Consider the following 20,697-nt stretch of genomic DNA (forward strand, 5'->3'; position numbering starts at 1 on the left):
AATATTGCTATTGTATATATTTCTATCAAGTAATTAGCAAGCAAAATAAGTAAAAAACGTGGAGTGCATTTCATGTGTTAGTGGAGTTAATGGGTGAGTGGGAAAGTGGAGGACAAGGAAAAAGGAAAAACAAAATTAATTATTTTTCTCTTGATTTCATTTCAGGTGGAAATGAAATTCCTTCCTTTTTTATTTATTTTTATTTTCTTCTCGTGATTCAATATTTAATGTAATTGCATTTCCTCTTGATGCAAACATTAATGTATTACATTTTCTTTTGGACTTGAATTTTTAAAGCCCAATATCTCTTCCATCTTTACCTCTTGGATTTTTAAAACTTTTCTAAAACCTAATAATACAAGTCCATTGTAATCATATCAACGATCCAATATCGTTGACATGACAAACACATTTGCTCGCTATTACAATAATATAAATCTAATTTATAGAGTTTATGTGGAACTCTTCCACTCTCCTTGTTTCCATTGACTGGAAATCAATCTAACATTTGATCATATCAAATTTTATTTGTCAATTCACTGTTTGATCACATCAAACTTTACTGGTCAAATTCAACTACTTGAATTTTACTTTCTCAACGGGAAATAGGGAAACCAATACTTGTGTGACCCTCAATGGTTCAGGGATACAGCTAGCCATGAGTTCACAACTCTTTGTGATTCGGGACTATACTTATCCTTTATTCGGGCATACCCTCAATAGCCGCATCCTATGATTAACTCCTTAATTATATAATGTCAGAACTAATTCTAATTAACACCTAACGAATCATGGTAAGAGCATCTAGCAGAACCACCCATGATTCCCTAAGTATCACTGAATAGTGTCTGCAAGAACCAATCGATCATGGTTAATGTACAGTCCGATCCCTTCATCTCATATATCCCGATCGAATCTATAACCATTGGTATATCGAGGGTTGTATATTGATTCAACAACCATGTGATATATCTTATAGTGATATCACATGTGCAATTAGGAAACTCCTTTCCTAATGTACATCTTACAGCTCTGATCAAAGACTTCATTCACTATAAAACAATATATTACATAGGATATCCATACTTGTAAGTGTGTGGTGAATCCCCGACTACAATACACTGACTCCTATTTGTTTCGTTACTACACCCAATCTCACCACCTGATGACCCTATTAGAGTCGGTAAATGAGTCAAAGTGCAGCCCCAGCATATAAAGTCTCAGTGTTGTCCCAGGTTATAAGGACTACTAGTGTACAAGCACAATCAAAGACTTATTCACTCGATAAATGATAACCACTTGGAAAGTCTGTGTGAGGGATGTTCGATGAACTCATCATATGATCACTCATCTATATGTTTGAACATCTTTATGTTCTTACCACTACATCACAGATGCTAGCATTTAACTCAAGCAGCCTTTTATCCTTATTTATTAGGCGGCCCAATTGACTAGGAATAAATTTAGAATACACAGTGAATATTAATGTATTTCATGATGACCATCATATGTACTACCACATCTCACTATAGTATATTCAAGGACTTTATCTATGCATATCACATGGATATAAAAATAAAGTAATGCCAAACTGAATTGAATTATATTAAAATAAAGGTTGTTTATTTACAAAAGTCAATAAAGTCCTAACAAACAGTTGGCTTTGCATGGCACCTACTCTAACAAAAATATTGTTCAATTAGGGGGGAAATATCTATATTTCTTAATGTCTTAATGGAAGTATATATTTAACTTGCTCAAGGAGGATGGTATGTGAAAAGTAAAGCTGGTTGATATTCTCATATATTCAAATATTATATATTGAGATCAGGATAAAAAAAAGTTATTATCAAGTCCAAAGAAATATAAGAGAAAGTTAGATACTAAACAACCTCACCTTCACTAAGCTTAACATTTTATTTATTGTATGTCTGCTTGGTGAATTCTTGAAGCTTCGTATCATGATCACAGAGAAGCATCCTCAAGAATTCTATGTCATTTCAAAAATTCTCTAAAAAAGATCTTTTAGACCATGATGATGGCCATTTTCAAACTATAGTTACATCAATGTTGATCGAGCAAACTCTTCACAGTTTACATCAATATTGTGCTCTTCTTGGGGATAACTTAATATTTTGAAGAGCAAGAATAAAATTGTTTTGGATAGGTTATGTATAAAAGCATAGTACAAATCTATTACTCTTGTTACATCTAAGCTTATCTTGTTTAATAATAAATTCAATATGTAAAGCTCTTACTACTTTTTTACTTTTGCAAATTGTCTGCTACCTTTGGAATTTCATCTTCGTTTATCCCCTATACCTAATTCCATTAAAACAACAAAGGATCAATGACATGTAGCCCTATTATAGCAACCACATTAATGGAATGATAAACTCTAGGCTTGTGGGAATCGGTCAAAACATTGCACTGACTAATGTAATATGACTAGTTACTTCATCTTCTTTTATCCTACTTATTGATCCATGAAAAAACTGACCCTTAATGGTTTAAAATATGCATTTAAGAACTATGATAAATTTAATGATATAATAACTGACACTATACTTTAAGTAAAATTTTAAGGAACTTAGTGACTATTTATTAAAAAAAAACTATGTTTAAGTTATGACATGGTTTAACTAAAATTATAATTTAAGGGAATTTTTGTCTTTCTATTTTTTTTAGTTCTAATGATTTGATAATTCAGTAATAATCCATCATTCTTATATTTTTTATATATGCCTATTTTAAGAAAACAAAATTATTTTACTAAAAAAAAATCATGATCGACATTAATGAAAGTATAAATCATTCAATATAACATAACTTAACTTTCAAAAACCTCAAAAATAACAATAAAATATTTAATCTTTTAACTTAACATTCATAAAAGTTAACTTATAGACTTGAGACTTGACTCCTTGAGCTTCCCAGAACTGACAGTAAGCACAACCTTACAAGATCCTTGCTCTGATACCAACTGAAACGACCCAAACTTCCACTTTACTTAAATTATTTTTTAGAAAAAAAAATATGGATGAGAAATACTATATATATAATATAATATTTAAAAGTTAATTTACTATTATTTTTAAAATAAATCTCAACCGTAATAAAAATCTGAATTTATCATCCATTTAACATCAGTCTAACCTATATTATTCAAAATGATTTAAAACCAACCCGTAAATAAAAATCCAACATTTAACTTTAAAAATATTTAATTCTCTCATGAAACCTCTCATAAAATCATAAACCATAATTTTATGTGAAAATACAAGGTCTTCGAGAGTATAATGCCCAGCCCAATCCAATCAAGAGTCAGAGCTTCATGCCTCAATTTCATCCTCACCTGCAACCATTCAAATCTAGTGAGTCTAATGACTCAACACATTCAAATCATAATAACTAATACATAAATATGCATTTATATGTATTTAAAAAACTTTTAAGAAGACTACATTTAACTTTAAAATCATTTGCATTTACATTCACATAAATCTTTAAAATACTTTAAGCGAGATATAACTTTTTCCTCATCATTGATCATAAACATTTTAGGTGAAGTTTATTCATTGAAAGTGACTCCTTTATCCTCTGTTTGATTAATCAATTTATAAAAAAAATCATGGTACCAGTCGGCAAAATTCAACGACTACTTTTTTGTCACATCCCTTTGGCCTAAATATGGAAATCTAATACTAGGCTCCCTCTAGGGCCTTTTCCCGTAAACAGACTCCCTCTTAGGTCTTTTCTCTCATGGTATTCCCATCAATCATTTGTAAATTCACCTCCCACATTTTCATGGATTCCTTACATATCCTCTTTGTTAGAGTCAAATCACATTGCTCAAAAAATATTTTTCCTTTCCTTTCTTTTTCTTTTAAAAATAAATGACTTTTTCTCATTTTCATGAAATAAGCATGCATCCGAAAATTTCATACATTTAACATAAAGTCTCGAAACATAAAACTTTTCATATAATTGTTCAAGCAATTATTATGGTTACTTGGGACACTACTAGGACTTCTATTTTTTTTTTTTCTCAAACATAACTTTCTTATTTTACCCTTTATCATACCCATAAACTCCTAAACTTTACCCTTTTGACTCTTTACCATAAACTTCGACTCGAGCCCTTCCTAAATAATTCCATATACATTTTTTTTTTACTTCTAAAAATTCCTCAAACATTTTGTCAAGCCTCTCGACTCATTCAACATGACTTAACTTCCCATACAAATCCTAGGCCCGCTTTTGACCCTAATTGACTCAAACCTTAAAAAGTTCCTCCCCAACTCGAACCACGACTCGATTATATCTTTACAATCATCCTAGGACTCTCCTGGACCATGACAAATCAGTATCCAGCCTGCACAGAGCCCATACTCAGTCCTAGCCTGTTGTCCCACAAATTATGCGCCCTAGGTGGAGAACAAGCCCATAGCCAAGCTCTCCATGGTTCCCTCGACTCCAAACCGATTAGCACCTCTTCTAAGACTCCTATGGACCTTGACATTGTTGGTGCAATATTCCCTAGGTCAAGGTTGACCAGGTTGACTAACCTTGAGAAGGCTCAAGCTTGAGTCTTGATCCTTGGGTTTTGATATTTGACAATACATGGAGACTGACAATACATGAAGATTGCAGGTGCAATCGTTCATTTGGGAAGATTGTTGGTACAATTCACCTCTGGTCAAGGTTGACCCGTTAGATGTAAAGAAGAGTCAAGTAGGTCAAGACTGACTAGATACTTGACTGAGAAGTCCTGGTGAATGAAGCTACGTGAAAGACCTAGTGAGTGAAGCTAGGCAGAGGAGAAGTCCTGGTGAGTGATTGGAAAATCCTGGTGAGTGAAGCCAGGTGAAAGGCCTAGTGAGTGAAGTTAAGTAGAGGAGAAGTCCTAGTGAGTGAAGCCAGGCAGTTGAAAAATCCTGGTGAGTGAAGTCAGGTGAAAGACCTAGTGAGTGAAGCTAGGCAGTATAAAAATACTAGTGGGTGAAGCTAGGTGAAGATCCTGATGAGTGAAGCCAAGCACGTGAAAATCCAAGTGGGTCAAGGTTGACCGAACACCTAGTATGGAGAAGTCCAAGTAGGTCAAAGGGTTGACCGGATACTTGGCACGAGGAGAAAAGTCCAAGTGGGTCAAAGGGATTGACCGGACACTTGGTGAGGAAGTCCTAGCAGGTCAAGGGTGATCGGATACTAAGCATGATGTCCCAACAGTTCATGGTTGACCGGATGTTGGGTTTTTAGGTCTGTGGGACTTGATTAGGGCAAATCAAGTTATATCAATCGATCAACCGATCGATTGAATCATGCACAATCGATCGGTTGATCAATTGGGTGAGGTGCCGTGAAGAAACCTTAGCCTAATCGATCAAGTGATCGATTGAGAGCTATCGCCGCGAGCACAGAGACCCTCCCAATCGATCACCCAATCGATAGGGAGCCTCTAATCGATCGGGCGATCGATTGGGAGGCTGGGAAATCGCGCGATAGCCCTGGAAATCGCGTGAGACATGTTGAATCGATTGAGCAATCGATTCAAATAATTTTCGAGAGCACAGAGGCACTCTGGATCGATCGACCGATCAATCCAAAGCCTCCCCAATCGATTGAGAGCAATTCAATCGATTGGGATCAGACCGTTGGCGCTAGATAAAGCCGTTGCGAGCGTCTTCTTCAGCACTGCTTCGCTCGATTCTTCTCCGATCTACACAGCAACTTCTCCGAACTCTCACCGCTAGTTTTTGAAGGTTCTTGGAGGCAAGTGCTTGTGCACGTCCAAGTCAAGAGGCAATCTATGACAAGAAGAAGAAGCTAGGGTTAGGGTTTCCAGTGTAAATCTTGTAAGATTTCAATTGTATTTGCTTCCCTTTCTTTCTTCTTGTTCTGAGAGTGTTGTAGGGCTTCTCCGCCTTCGGTAGTTACCATAAAGGAGTGTTTTTATAGTGGAGAGTGCTTGTGTGTGTGGATCCTTGGATTAGTCATCTCTTCTTGAGGTGGATACCAAATAAATCCTTTATGTTAGCGTTGTATTTTTGTTTCATGTTCTTCTTGTTGGAACCCAAGGTTGTTTTGGTGTGATCAACAAGTTAAGTTAGGTCCTGTGTATTTAACCTTGTGTCTAAGTGTGCAGGAGCTTAGGAACACAGGTACTCGAGTGGAAGACGCAGCTAGCGAGAAGGACGGCACGCTGTGCATCCGAGGGACGAGGCGCTGCGGAAGAGTACACCGGCGGACGAGAAGGAAGCGCGCGGTGGTTCCGAGGGACGAAAGCCGGAGCGGAAGATTGCTCGGGGAGCAAGAGACGCAGCTAGCGAGAAGGTCGACGACCGAGGGACGAAGACTGCGGATGAGTACGCTGGCGGACGAGAAGGAAACACGCGGCAATTCCGAGGGACGAGAAGCCGGAGGGAAGCACGCTCGAGAAGACCGGAAGTTGGGTTCGGGTGAGCCCTTTTCCGGAAGGCAGAGATCACCCAAACGAGCGGATCCGGAGCGGAAGAACCGGACCGAAGCGGTCCCGGATGAAAAAGTCAACTGTGTTGACTTTCGGGGTCCGGGGCGCCCGGAACTGACCGGGGCGCCCGGACCCATCCGGGGCGCCCGGAACCCTTCCGGGCGCCCGGAACCCTTCCGGGCGCCCGGAACAGTAATGTTGACCAGATCGAGAATTATCTCGATCTGAACGTTGGGGGATAAAATTTATCCCCCCCAGGGCGCCCGGAACCTTTCCAGGCGCCCCGACCAAGGCTATAAATACAGCCTTGGTCCAGAAGCTTTCACATTAGTTCAGAAATTGTAAACAACACTTGTGTGCTTCCATTTCTTTGATTAGCTTCTTTCTTTTTGTGCCTACACTGCTGTAAACGAGGCTTCTCCGCCTGAAGGAGTTTTTAGTGCAACAATCTTCCTTGGATTAACAACCTCCCCGGTTGTAACCAAGTCAAAACCGGTGCCTCGTTTTTATGCTTTATTTTCTGATTAATCTATTTTTTTCAAGTGTTAGCTTAATTGTCCGAGAAAGGGTTGTGTTTTACTCAGGGCTATTCAACCCCCCCTTCTAGCCGGCCGCATCGGTCTTACAAGTGGTATCAGAGCCGAGGCGCTTCAGGAGGACTAACCGCCGAACGAAGCAACAAGATGGCCGGATCCAATATCCACGCACCAAAATTCGAAGGGGACTTCGCTAGCTGGAAAAAGCGAATGGAGGTATTTCTTGAAACAGATTATGATTTATTACTAACAATGGAATTTGGCTATGAAGCACCAGAGGGCAAAGCAAGAAATCAATGGTCAAAGAAGGAGCAGGCTGACCACGTGGCAAACAAGAAAGCAGAATTTCATCTGCTAAGTGTACTTCCAACACAAGAAGTCAATCGAGTCGGTACCTACAACTCGGCAAAGGAGCTTTGGGATAAATTCCTTGAGTTACACGAAGGAACATCCGAAGCCAAACTTGCAAGGGATTTACTTCGTAACCAGCTTACAAACCTCCGATTTGAAGAAGGTGAAACAATTGCACATCTACACTCGAGGATTCAGGAACTCATCACCAGACTTACGAATCTCGGAGGAGAGGTAAGTAACCAAGATTCGCTAAGGTATGCCCTAAATTCCTTTCCTAGAAACTCAAAATGGGCATCACTAGTAGATGCCTTTTACATTTCAAAAAATCTAGAAAAAATTTCATTAGACGAATTCTTTTCAACTTTTGAAGTGCATGAGTCAAGATGTGCAGGTCCGAAGGAGCCCAAGAATAATGTCGCCCTTAAAGCTTCGAGAGACGAACCTGAGTCAGAATCTTCTCTCGACGACGAGGAAATGGTAATGATGGTAAGACGATTTAAAAATATTTGTAAATCTAGGAAATCTAACCATCCGCAGGGGAGAAAGAAAAGAACCATCCGCTGCTACCATTGCGATGAAGAAGGGCACGTCAAGGACAAGTGCCCTAAACTGAAGAACAACGGGAAGGACAAGGGTAAGAAGCCTATCCAAAATCGCAAGGCCCTAAAAGCGACGTGGGACGATACGTCGTCGGAATCAGAAGTCAAGGAGTTCTCCGGGCTCGCATTAATGGCGAGTCATCAAGACGACGACTGCGAATCAAGCTCTTCCGAAATGAGCATCGAAAGCATCAATGAAGGGGGAGCCACGTCCGAAGAGAGCAGCAGTTCAGGGGGAGAAACCGACAACGAGATCGACAAGGTAAGTGAGGTACGATCTCTTCCTCCAAATAAAATGTTTAAATTCGTTAAAATTTTAACAAAAGATTGCTGCAAATTAGAAAATGAAAATAAAGATTTAAAAGCAATATTAGCTACATCTTGTCCGTTAGAAATGTTAGATAAATCAAATTTAGAAAATGAAAAATTAAAATTAGAAATTCAAAATTTAATTCTTCAAGTAGAAAATTTGAAAAACTCTGCTTGCTCATCTAAAACCAATTTTAGAAGGTTCAATAATTTGAATTGGTATTATAGATATCACCAGGGACAAATTAAAAATATCTCTAGAAAATATGTCCCTAAAAACTTTTTAGTTAATCCAGTAGGTTGGAACCTATATTGGGTTCCTAAATCATGCTTAAATTAATTTTAAAAGTAAAATTAGCGCTTTAAGTGAGAAAATTAAATAAATAATTTCTTTATGAGGCTTTGTCTAAGGAAGTGGTTGTTGCTCCAATAACCAAGAAGGCCTAGTGCCTCGCCACGACCTGGAGGCCAAAATATTGAAACAAATGTTTAATTAACTTACTAATGAAGCATTAATACAAGAATTAATTAGTGCTTGAAAAAGGTTATTCAAAACATTTTATTTCAATTTACCTACTTAGAATTTTTTTTAGAAATATTCTCAAAAATTATTTTTTCCTAAGTTAAGAATTTTTTTGAAACTAGAAATCTCAGCTTTAATTACTTAGAAAAATTTTCTAAATTTCTTAAAAACTTAGATTTTTTTAGAAATATTTTTTCTAAGTCTTTAACCCTTCGATTATTTTTCTTGGAACCCCATTTTTTTTGTGATCAAAGGGGGAGAAGGGAAAGTATAAGTCTAGGGGGAGGTAGATAGAATTTAATTTTTTTTCTATCTTTGTGCACTTAAATTGCAATTTAAGTTAATTTACTTAATTCAATTTTATGTCTATTTTAACCCTAGCTTAACTTGGGTTGATCACACCAAAAAGGGGAAGATTGTTGGAACCCAAGGTTGTTTTGGTGTGATCAACAAGTTAAGTTAGGTCCTGTGTATTTAACCTTGTGTCTAAGTGTGCAGGAGCTTAGGAACACAGGTACTCGAGTGGAAGACGCAGCTAGCGAGAAGGACGGCGTGGGAGAGAGCCGAAGAGCTGGACGAGAAGGAAGCGGCGGTGGTTCCGAGGGACGAACCGGAGCGGAAGATTGCTCGGGAGCAAGAGACGCAGAAGGTCGAGCGTCCGAGGGACGAAGATCTGCGGATGAGTACTGACGAGAAGGAAACACGCGGCAATTCCGAGGGACGAGAAGCCGGAGGGAAGCACGCTCGAGAAGACCGGAAGTTGGGTTCGGGTGAGCCCTTTTCCGGAAGGCAGAGATCACCCAAACGAGCGGATCCGGAGCGGAAGAACCGGACCGAAGCGGGACTGAACCAGAGAAGCGGTCCCGGATGAAAAAGTCAACTGTGTTGACTTTCGGGGTCCGGGGCGCCCGGAACTGACCGGGGCGCCCGGACCCATCCGGGGCGCCCGGAACCCTTCCGGGCGCCCGGAACAGTAATGTTGACCAGATCGAGAATTATCTCGATCTGAACGTTGGGGGATAAAATTTATCCCCCCCAGGGCGCCCGGAACCTTTCCAGGCGCCCCGACCAAGGCTATAAATACAGCCTTGGTCCAGAAGCTTTCACATTAGTTCAGAAATTGTAAACAACACTTGTGTGCTTCCATTTCTTTGATTAGCTTCTTTCTTTTTGTGCCTACACTGCTGTAAACGAGGCTTCTCCGCCTGAAGGAGTTTTTAGTGTAACAATCTTCCTTGGATTAACAACCTCCCCGGTTGTAACCAAGTCAAAACCGGTGCCTCGTTTTTATGCTTTACTTTCTGATTAATCTATTTTTTTTTAAGTGTTAGCTTAATTGTCCGAGAAAGGGTTGTGTTTTACTCAGGGCTATTCAACCCCCCTTCTAGCCGGCCGCATCGGTCTTACACTTCTCGCTGCATATCATCACCAAGAAGCAAGCAACGATGAGCGCGACGAGCTATTCCCCCCCCCCCCCCCCTCTAGCTACATTTCGACCCTAATAAGTGGTATCAGAGCGAGGTCGCTCTTCACCGGAATCATCGCCGGAAGTGGCAACAAGGCTAGAGGGTAAAGAAGTTGAAGCAAATTCCATCAAGCCAAAGATTTTATCAAGAGTTCAACTTCAAATGGAATTTGGATTCGACACAAGGGTGCCTCCACCATTCACTTCAACAAGCTTCGATCTTTGGAAATCAAGGATCGAAAATTTCTTGATGGTGGGGATAGAGCAATGGTTTGCTCTAATGGAAGGCTTCGAAGCTCCAAGAAATTCAAAAGGCAAGATCCTTAGGAAGAGCAAATGGAGCCAAGAGTAAGTTCAAAGGAGCGAGGCAAATGATAAGGTGATCAAGCTATTGATCAATTTATTGCCAAGCAATATTTTGGCTCAAATTGGAGAATTCGAGGATGCCAAGGAGCTTTGGATCACATTGGCAAAGGTTCATGAGATCCCCTCCACTATACCAAACCAAGAAGAATCAAAAGAGGGTAATTCATTAAATCAAGACCAAAAGGAAGATGTCACTGAGGTTGAGAGGTGCCCAACACCGGAGGAAGAAGAAGAAAGTCCATCATCAATAGAGCACGAAGATGAAGGAAAAGGAGTGTACTCCTTATTTTATAAGCATGAGAATTCGGAAGTTGAGAGATGCTCAACATCTGATGATGAAGAGGAAGAAGCCTCCGCCTCTAGGATTGAGGGGGAGCGTGGATCATCATTGCCGGATCAAGAAGAAGCCTCTACATCCAGGTCAAGTGGAGAAGAAGAAGATGCATCCTCAAAAAATCAAGAGACATCAAATGGAGGATCAAGTGTCATCCCTACATGCGAAGGTAAAAATATTTTAATTAAAAATAAAAAACATATTATATGTTTTGAGTGTAGGGAACATGGGCACTACAAGAGTAAGTGGCCTAAATTAATTAAGAAAAAGGGTCAAGTGGCACCAAAGGGCAAGAAGAAGCCTAAGGAGATCGCCCCCACAACTAAGAAGAGCAAGGAGCACATTGTGTGCTTCTTGTGTAATCAAAACGGACATTATCGGAGCCAATGTCCAAAGGGGAAAAAAGCGGTCAAAGCTAAAGGAGGAAGCACAAGTCAAGGGGGAGCTTCCAAGGTAAAACCCAATGTTTCATTTATTGAGCCGACCCCTTTAAATAATGGTAAAAAGCATCCTAGCTCTAATTTATTTCATTTTAATGCTATTTACCATAAAAATAGAAAGCATGATAGCATTAAGGAAAAACATGTATCTCTTCATACTAAAACTACCACACCTAAGGTTAGGAAAGTAGATAAAAATTTAGGCAAGAACTCTAAGGATTTTAGTTATAAGCCTAAAAATAAAAATGCTCAAGGACATAATGAAAACCAAAATCTAGGAACTTATAGGAAGAAAATCAAGTCTTGAGGTCAAGGCTTGATAAAATTGACAAGCCCCTAATAAGGATGGAAAATACCATAAAAGGGCAAAAAGAGCATAAAATAGGTCTAGGAGCACATAAGTCATCCAATGGCCATAGGGGTTTGGGACACAAACCTAAAACCAAGAAGGATGTGCCTTCTTATCATAGGGTTCCATATAACTATAGAACCAACTCTAAGTCTAGTGGTCAAGTCAAGGATACAAGGGAAGTTATCCCTAGGAGTATCTTTGCAACAACAAATGTGACTAAGACTTCTAAGAGATCTAAGAAAGTCACTAACAAGGTCACAAGGGAAGTCATGCCTAGAGTTGACCTAGAAAAGGTGACCAAGGCTTATAAGAAGCCTAACAAGATCACTAGGAAGGTATCTAGGGAAGTTATCTCTAGTGAGTACCTAGAACATCCAAGGAGCACCAATAGGTTTTGGGTTCCTAGGAGCATTTTCTCTACTCCTTAGATGGGTTAGAGAGTGTCAACTCTAATTGGAAGGGTAGTTAACCCAACTTTGATGAAGTTGACACTCGGAGAGCATTTTCAAGGTTATTATTAACCTTTGAAAATGAAGTGGATTTTCATTTACTCTGAAGAAGAGCAAAATGTGCCATAATTTGAGAAATTTGAGGTAATTTTTAAATTGGCACAAGTTTGGATTTTGACATTTTATTGGAGAATTAAAAGCAAATCTAGGTCTTAATTTAATTATTTACTCTTTGCAAGAGTAAAACGTGCTACAATTTGAGAAAATATGCTTAATTTTAATTGGCGCAAATTTAATCAAGAGTTAAAGAAATGTCGAGTTGGGTTTTGGTATCTTCTTGGGAAATTATGGGCAATCTAGGATTTAAAATTTTAAGTTAGCTAAGGTTTAAGGATACTTAAATAGATAATCTAGGTATATTTTATTTATGCTAACTTGCCACGATTGTTTGCCCATCACATGTCATGACATCATTTTTACATTCATGCTTTATTATGAAAAATATAAAAATATCATGTCATGTTATACATACATCATGTAGTTGTAGCAAATTTTCTTTTAAAAAATAATTTATTTTGATGTATGTCATAACACATCATGCATTATTTTTTAAATTTCTTGCAATTAAGGACAATGACATTCACTAACAAGTAACATCCTAGGTGGATGTTCATAATCTCAAAATGTCTAGGTAGACATGCATGATCCCTAGTTTAGGGCAAAATCAAACTTTACATCTCACGAACAACTATAAGTGACTTGTATGTATTTTAGTACACATTATATACGAGTGAGATGTTAGGACGATGAACGAAACTCAAGATGTTGATTTAGTGCATTCTTTTGAGTTTTAGGTTTATCAAACCATATAGTTATGTGTATTCCAATCATTGGGAAAGCTAATGTACAAGTCATGTGCATTGAACCCAAAAAACACGGTTGGATATTGGTTTTGAAAATAATTTTAAAATGCTTTGGAAAACCTTAATGAAGACTATCTTTTGATAGTAATCATCATTGAAAAGTTAGACACAAACTTAAAGAAAACACTAAAGTTTTTAGAAGTTTTCAAGTTTGTGTCAATCTTTGAAAATAGGAAGTATTTTCTTATAAAACTATTTTTCCTTGATAGTGTATACCCTAAGTAATGTCTGCATGAATTTTCATGAATTTTAGAATTTTATAGAATTTCTAGGGAGTTTTTAAACTTCGCTGAAATAGACTTTCAGGATATCAGGCATTCAATCGATCACCCAATCGATTGAAGTGCCTCAATCGATCGGGTGATCGATTGAGAGGAGTGATATCACGAACAGAAGTTCACTGGATCGATCCATTGATCGATCCACACCTATTGAATTGATCCATGGATCGATTGAACTTGCTTCAATCGATTTAAACCCCAACTTTAATCGATTGAAGTGTTGATTTCGGCTGGGAAAGCTTAATTTCAACATTTTAGACCATCTTGAGTCTAGGTAACCATTCCTAACCCCTCAAAACACATTTGTATACATTTAGGGGGAGTTTTCATGATGAAAACAAGATTGGATTGGTTAAGGGAGACTAAGTAGAGGTTTAGGTTGAGGTTTGGTTTAAATTTAGAATTTTTGAACCTCAAAACTTCTAAATTTGGATTTCCTAAATATTTGGAGATTCCAAGTCATTGTTGGTGGAATGACAGAAGTTTGAAGTATGTCTGTAGGGAGAGTTACTCCTTAAGGACATGGAACTTATTTTCCGAAACCATTGAAGGTGGTTAAACCTTCGTTTAGAAAAATAATGCTCAAGGTTGAGCATTGAAAAATAATGGAGCGTGGATATCTTCATTGTGGGGTTCTAAATAGGATGAGCATCATAACATGGAATAATGCTCTAGGGTGAGCATTTAATACAGTGAAGGGTATGGGACCTTCATTGTTGGATTGGTTAATGCTCAAGGGTGAATGTTAAAGATAATGAAGGGTATGAGACCTTCATTATGGTGTTGTGAACAACGAGTGAAGTTGTGAACAACGGTGAGTAACTCTTCAAGGGGAGAGTTCTTTTTGGTGTGTGCCAATAGGGGGAGAATGTGTAGGGTTTAAGTTAGGCCTTCATTATCTAAAGAGAGAGTTTGCCCTCTAGGAAAGGGAGAGAATGAAGAAAACTCTCATTCATACTTTGGCATGAAAGGAAGTTGAGGTTATGGGATTAACCTAACTTAAAGGTATTGTCAAACATCAAAAAGGGGGAGATTGTTGGTGCAATATTCCCAGGTCAAGGTTGGCCTGGTTGACTAAGCTTGAGAAGGCTCAAGCTTGAGTCTTGATGCTTGGGTTTTGATGTTTAACAATACATAGAGACTGACAATATATGGAGATTGCAGGTGCAATCGTTCATTTGGGGAGATTGTTGGTATAATTCTCCTCTGGTCAAGGTTGACCAGTTAGATGTGAAGAAGAATTAAGTAGGTCAACACTGACTGAATACTTGACTGGGAAGTCCTGGTGAGTGAAATCAGGTGAAAGACCTAGTGAGTGAAGATAGGCAGAGGAGAAGTCCTAGTGAGTGAAGCCAGACAGTTGGAAAATCCTGGTGAGTGAAACAAGGTGAAAAACCTAGTGAGTGAAGCTAGGCAGTATGAAAATTTCAGTGAGTGAAGCTAGGTGAAGGTCCTGGTGAGTGAAGTCAGGCACGTGGAAATCCAGGTGGGTCAAGGTTGACCAGACACCTGGTATGGAGAAGTCCAAGTAGGTCAAAGGGTTGACCGGATACTTGGCACGAGGAGAAAAGTCCAAGTAGGTCAAAGGAATTGACCGGACACTTGGTGAGGAAGTCCTAGCAGGTCAAGGGTGACTGGATGCTAGACATGATGTCCCAACAGGTCATGGTTGACCGGATGTTGGGTTTTTAGGTCTGTGGGACTTGATTAGGGTAAATCAAGTTGTATCAATCGATCAACCGATCGATTGAATCATGCCCAATCGATCGGTTGATCGATTGGGTGAGGTGCCGCGAAGAAACCTTAGCCCAATCGATTAAGTGATCGATTGGGAGTCATCGCCGTGAGCACAGAGACCCTCCCAATTGATCACCCGATCGATTGGGAGGCTGGGAAATCGCGCGATAGCCCTGAAAATCGCGCGAGACATGTTGAATCGATTGGGCAATCGATTCAAATGATTTCCAAGAGCACAGAGGCGCTCTGGATCCATCAACCGATCTATCCAAAGTCTCCCCAATCGAATCGATTGAGAGCAATTCAATCGATTGGGATCCAACCGTTGGCGCTGGATAAAGCCGTTGCGAGCGTCTTCTTCAGCACTGCTTCACCCGATTCTTCTCCGATCTACACAGCAACTTCTCCGAGCTCTCACCACCAGTTCTTGAAGGTTCTTGGAGGCAAGTGCTTGTGCACGTCCAAGTCAAGAGGCGATCTACGACAAGAAGAAGAAGCTAGAGTTAGGGTTTCCAGTGTAAATCTTGTAAGATTTCAATTGTATTTGCTTTCCTTTCTTTCTTCTTGTACTGAGAGTGTTGTAGGGCTTTTCTGCCTTCGGTAGTTACCATAAAGGAGTGTTTTCATAGTGGAGAGTGCTTGTGTGTGTGGATTCTTGGATTAGTCACCTTTTCTTGGATTAGTCACAACTACATGGACTTTAATTCCCTATATAAAAAGATTAACTTAAATAAGTTTACATTTTTTAATTTATATTTATATATTTTTTAAAATATATATATATATATATATATATATATATATATATAAATATATATATAAATCATAATCTTGAACTATCATAAATCATAAATCAAACTGTAAACAATGATTGTAAATTGTGAATCATAATCATCTTTGAAGATTGAGATTAAGGGATAAGATTCTTTGAACTATTGAACTGGAAAGATCTAAACTGTTAAACTGTTAATTCCGAGCTATTGAATCGTTGATTTTGAATCATAATCAAATTGATCTCCAATTTTACACACCATGTTCAGAATTTTACCAACAAGCTCCTTGATGGTATCCTTCTTTTTTGCACAGTTCTAAAACTCGAATTCAAACAAGTGCTGCATCCCTTGTCCATCCTTTGATCATGCCCCTCCATTTTAAATAAACAATTTCTTTTCAACACTTCAAATACTTAAAAATTCAACCAATCAATTCGTCTCATCAGTTCTCACTAAAAAGTTCCAAAAAGTTGAGGTTCACTGAGCACAAAAATGAATGGTTGTACAAAAGTCATCACTTTTGTTTTTTAAAGTTGGCACCAAAGTCATCATATTTTATAAAATATAAGTAGGGCAATTAAATTTAACTCTCGTTTTGACCATACAATTATTTTCGACAATATTGCCATATCTAGACTATCTAAAAAAGTGCTATGACCATCCAAAAGAATGAAGCAATTAAATAATCATGACCAAGAAGTCATCAATCCCTCATCCAGCTATTGCCAACTATAATGATTCAATGAGCACGCCCCTTAGAAGACAGCTACACCAACAACACATTCCTAATCTCTAGTGAGAATTTACTATGGAAAAGATGGCTTCAAAAATCTCTCCCAATCAGTTGATTAAAACATAATCACAATCAAATGTTCATTTTTATATAGAATGTTTGACCCCAATTGTAATAAAGATGATTACGCTCATCTTAGATATTCCTTACAGTCCGTGTGAAGAGAGATAAATCACATGATCAATTTATAACCAACTGCCAAATAGCTAAAGGGTAGAAAAAGTTTTTTTTAAGAACATGTGTCTATTAGAAATTAATCTCTACTCATTATAATAAATCTATCACCCTTTAACTAACTAAGCGCCCCATAGAAACAAATATTTGACCACAATGAATGCAAGTTTAAGCGTTTTACTTGACAAAATGTGCAATTAACCTGAATAGGAAAGTAGCATGAATTCAAAGAAGGTATTTGAAACATGTAGCGCCGGCGATCTGTTTGTTCACTATATTTAATCTGTTAGTCATTTTAGTGCAATATGCATCTTGCCACATGAATTTATCGTGACAGCAAAAAAACCAATTGCTGTAATGATGTTACAAGGAAAAAAGAATAATCTGATCAAAGTAGAATGGGCAAATCCCCCATCATTTATAATGAGATCTGTATTCTGTATCATACAATTGTACACTTAATAGTATGGAGGTCAACCACAAAACCAATTGTTTTGACTTGAGTCAGTCTGCATCTCATTTTGTCTTGTAGAAGCCGTCAATTTGTTCATAGAAACTTAAATGACTGGGATAATCGAACAAAAACTTAAAAAGACATTTTCCCTTAGGCCATTTCTCCTGAAAAACACTGAAAGATATTAATTTTACTGTAACTTACTACGCAAAATAAAAGAACCAAATGAAGATACTGCAAAGGAGGTTCAACTTTCAGTGTAAGAGGGATTTGAATCAGCTCTAGGACGTAAGGTCCATCAGAAATGTGATCAAATCTCATTGACTTTATGGTTTGGGTAAATTTCAAATGAGAATAAGTGATGCCAAAATTTCTCCCATAGTCTTTTCAGGAACATCTTCATTATCCAGCTCGATTCCAGACTCAAGGACTGCAGCATCCAAAACCAATTTCCGCCTTGCAATCTCATATATGTTCTCATCAACAGTATCCTTGGTAACAAGCCTGTTAACAGACAACTGAGTACAGAAATGAGAAGTCCCATGATAGAAGTAGCCTTAGGATCTACTAACAATTGTGCATGTAAATTTCTTAAAACACAATTTAGGCGTCCAGAAAATTCACTTTAATTTAATGGTGCAAAGAATAATATAAACAAGTTTCTGAATGTCAAAGGAACTATTGTATCAGATGTTTCCCATTATGTACTATTGTTGCATATAAGAAAGTTGCACTGCCTGAAGCGAACTGTTAACTGATGGCAGTCTCTAACGCCACAGAAAAGTAAATTAGGGATAAGGAAAAAACTATGTACTCCACAAGTAGCACTGTAATTCCAGGCAATTGGAAATTGAAATATATACTTTTGCTACTGAATGACTGAAATTATATTGATAGTTCCACATGTTATGCTAACTCAAGAGACATCTCTTTTTCTCCAAGGCTTCTTAGTCAGCACTATTTAGCTTTCAATTAGCCTTTGACCATTACATGTGAATAACCCATTCTCCAGTTGGAAAAAAGGACGTTCCAGTTTTGTGCATGCTTTAAACAATTTTATCTTCTCCATATTAACATATCTCTAGAGTTAATAATTTTCTAAAATGAATTCCTAAACTCAATTTTCAGTTGTCGTTAATCAATAGTTTTCTATTAAGATCTATCTCAAAGTGGTGATCAAATTGGATTATTTCTAGCTTTCATCGCAAGCCTAATTGGTTGCTTCTAATTATACAAATTCAATAGTTTAAACAACATCCAAAGGTACCATAGCATTTCCTATTGAAATAGACACTACTGTACTAGTTATAGCCCCTCTAGAATGCAAAATATATCTCTTCTCACCATACTTGTAGTATCATAATCAGTGGATGGGTTTAATGCACCTCACTAGAGACGGTTGAATAAGCAACACACTTAAATGCAAATAGTCATGCAAAACACGGTTAGTTGTTTGAAGGTGATCGTGTGGATTTGATCTTGTCAAGTAAATAAGTACGCAAACACAGCATACACTAACACAATAATTTAACATAATTTAGATATCTTTTAAATCCATCCTATAACATGTCTAGAACCACCCCTTCACAAGATGCATTGGGGAAAAACTCTTACAATTCCAACTTGAGATCTTTTAAATAATATCCTCTCAAATTCAATGAAAGTGTAGAGAGAATACCAAGAGTTTGAGTTGAAGCCTTCAACCTTGTCCCCTTGATGACCTTTGAGCAATGTTAGCATTTGATTAGAGAATGAGTATGTTTCTATGTAACCTCTATGCAGCTCAAAGCTTCTTAAGAATTTTTATAAGGGGACTCTAATGGCTATATTTTTTCTAACTCTAATTGATTAAAAATTCTCCATTCAATTGATCAAGCAAATGTTAACATTTTGCAGCTAATGATTAGTCGACACTAGATTTCCCTTCAAGTCACCTACTCAATTCTCCAACCAACTGATACTTGAACAGGAATATTTTGTTTATTGAACCCTTCACTCGATTAATTGACATGCTTTAGTTGACTAAACTCACCTTCAACAAAAACCAATCGATGATCCATCCTTCAATTTACCTACTTGTAAAACTAGGCAATGTTTGGGACTGATCAAGCAACATATTATGACTTGGGATCAATAGTCATTTGGTGGAAGGCTTCAAACTAAGCCAATATGTAGTATCTAGCTAAACACATCATCAACAATAATGCTACCCAAAAATAAGCCCTAAGATGACATTTAACTCACATAATCTCTAATGCTCTTATGCTTAAATCCTAGCCCTAAATCATCTCACATTAGGCCTCTGATATAATATGCATCAAACTCCTCTGCATCTACCAAGCACACTCATACTAGGCCTCCGAGCCACACATGATCTCCATAACTACATCCACAACCACTCAATGCTCAATCTTGTTGACTAAATAAGCTGAAAAAAAAAACTCCCACCATCTAGTCACTTGGCGGTCGACTATAAGCTGACCCCGTGATTTACGTCCCTTCACATAACCTAGGGACGAGCTGTGAGAGGCACCTGAAATGAAAGTAATCACCTTTTGTTACAATTGTTGACTACATAAGCTCTGCAAACTCTATGTGCAATGTGTTAAATCCATGTACACTTGATGCAACATCGTCAAATGCATCAACTAAAAAGCATAAAAAGCAACATGGTCAAATCTGAACACTTAGCAACATCATTTCCCTAACATACAATACATGAGACATTCAATTATGATCATATTTTATAGTTATGACTGTACTAGATATATCTTTTTCATTCTATATAAAATCAATTTTACAGCATACACACTTATTGTTATATATATATATATATATAACAATAATAACAATAATGAATCAATTAAATCAACAAAAAAAAATATATAATAATAATATGATAATAATAATGAATCAACAAAAAAAAAAAAGAGAATCAATATGAACCCTAACGTCTTTCCATTTACCCTCTTATATATATATTTATTTTCTCCTTTTACTTCCAAAGTGCTCTCCTCATAGACGATCAAGAGAACGTTGTCACGAAGTGAGGTGGGTAATTCTATCCTTTGACCTTTCCAATTTACCTTTGGTGCATGAATAGTTAATTAATAGGATTATATAAGTTGTAATACTGTTTTCGAAAGGGGTGCTTTAAAAAAACAAAACTAACAACTGATGCTCTATGTTACTCCTCAGATTGACACCTATCATTTTTGTTGTTTGTCCTTCCATACTTATTGATATCTAGGTAACTTTGTTTATTATTTATTATTTATATTGTACTACACTTACCTGTATGTCTTGGGATACCATATTTGAATTAGTTGAACCTATGCTAATTGTTAATTTACATTGTCATAGCCA

At 37.6% G+C, this 20,697-nt stretch overlaps 1 protein-coding gene across 2 annotated transcripts in view; it reads right to left on the reverse strand.

Moving 5' to 3' along the window:
- Positions 1-17,262: 17,262 nt before the first annotated feature.
- LOC121981458 (protein CHROMATIN REMODELING 19-like) overlaps positions 17,263-20,697 on the reverse strand; it is a 49,104-nt gene continuing 45,669 nt past the window's right edge. The window contains exon 12 of one of the 2 annotated variants that reach the window (XM_042533987.1): positions 17,263-17,835. In XM_042533987.1, coding sequence (XP_042389921.1) covers positions 17,676-17,835 — 160 coding nt within the window. In that variant the 3' untranslated portion in view covers positions 17,263-17,675. Of the gene's footprint in view, positions 17,850-20,697 lie in introns of both variants that reach the window. The other variant, XM_042533986.1, reaches the window with a different exon arrangement.

The sequence above is a fragment of the Zingiber officinale genome, chromosome 5A (assembly GCF_018446385.1).
Source record: "Zingiber officinale cultivar Zhangliang chromosome 5A, Zo_v1.1, whole genome shotgun sequence".
In the NCBI taxonomy this organism is placed as follows: Eukaryota; Viridiplantae; Streptophyta; class Magnoliopsida; order Zingiberales; family Zingiberaceae; genus Zingiber; species Zingiber officinale.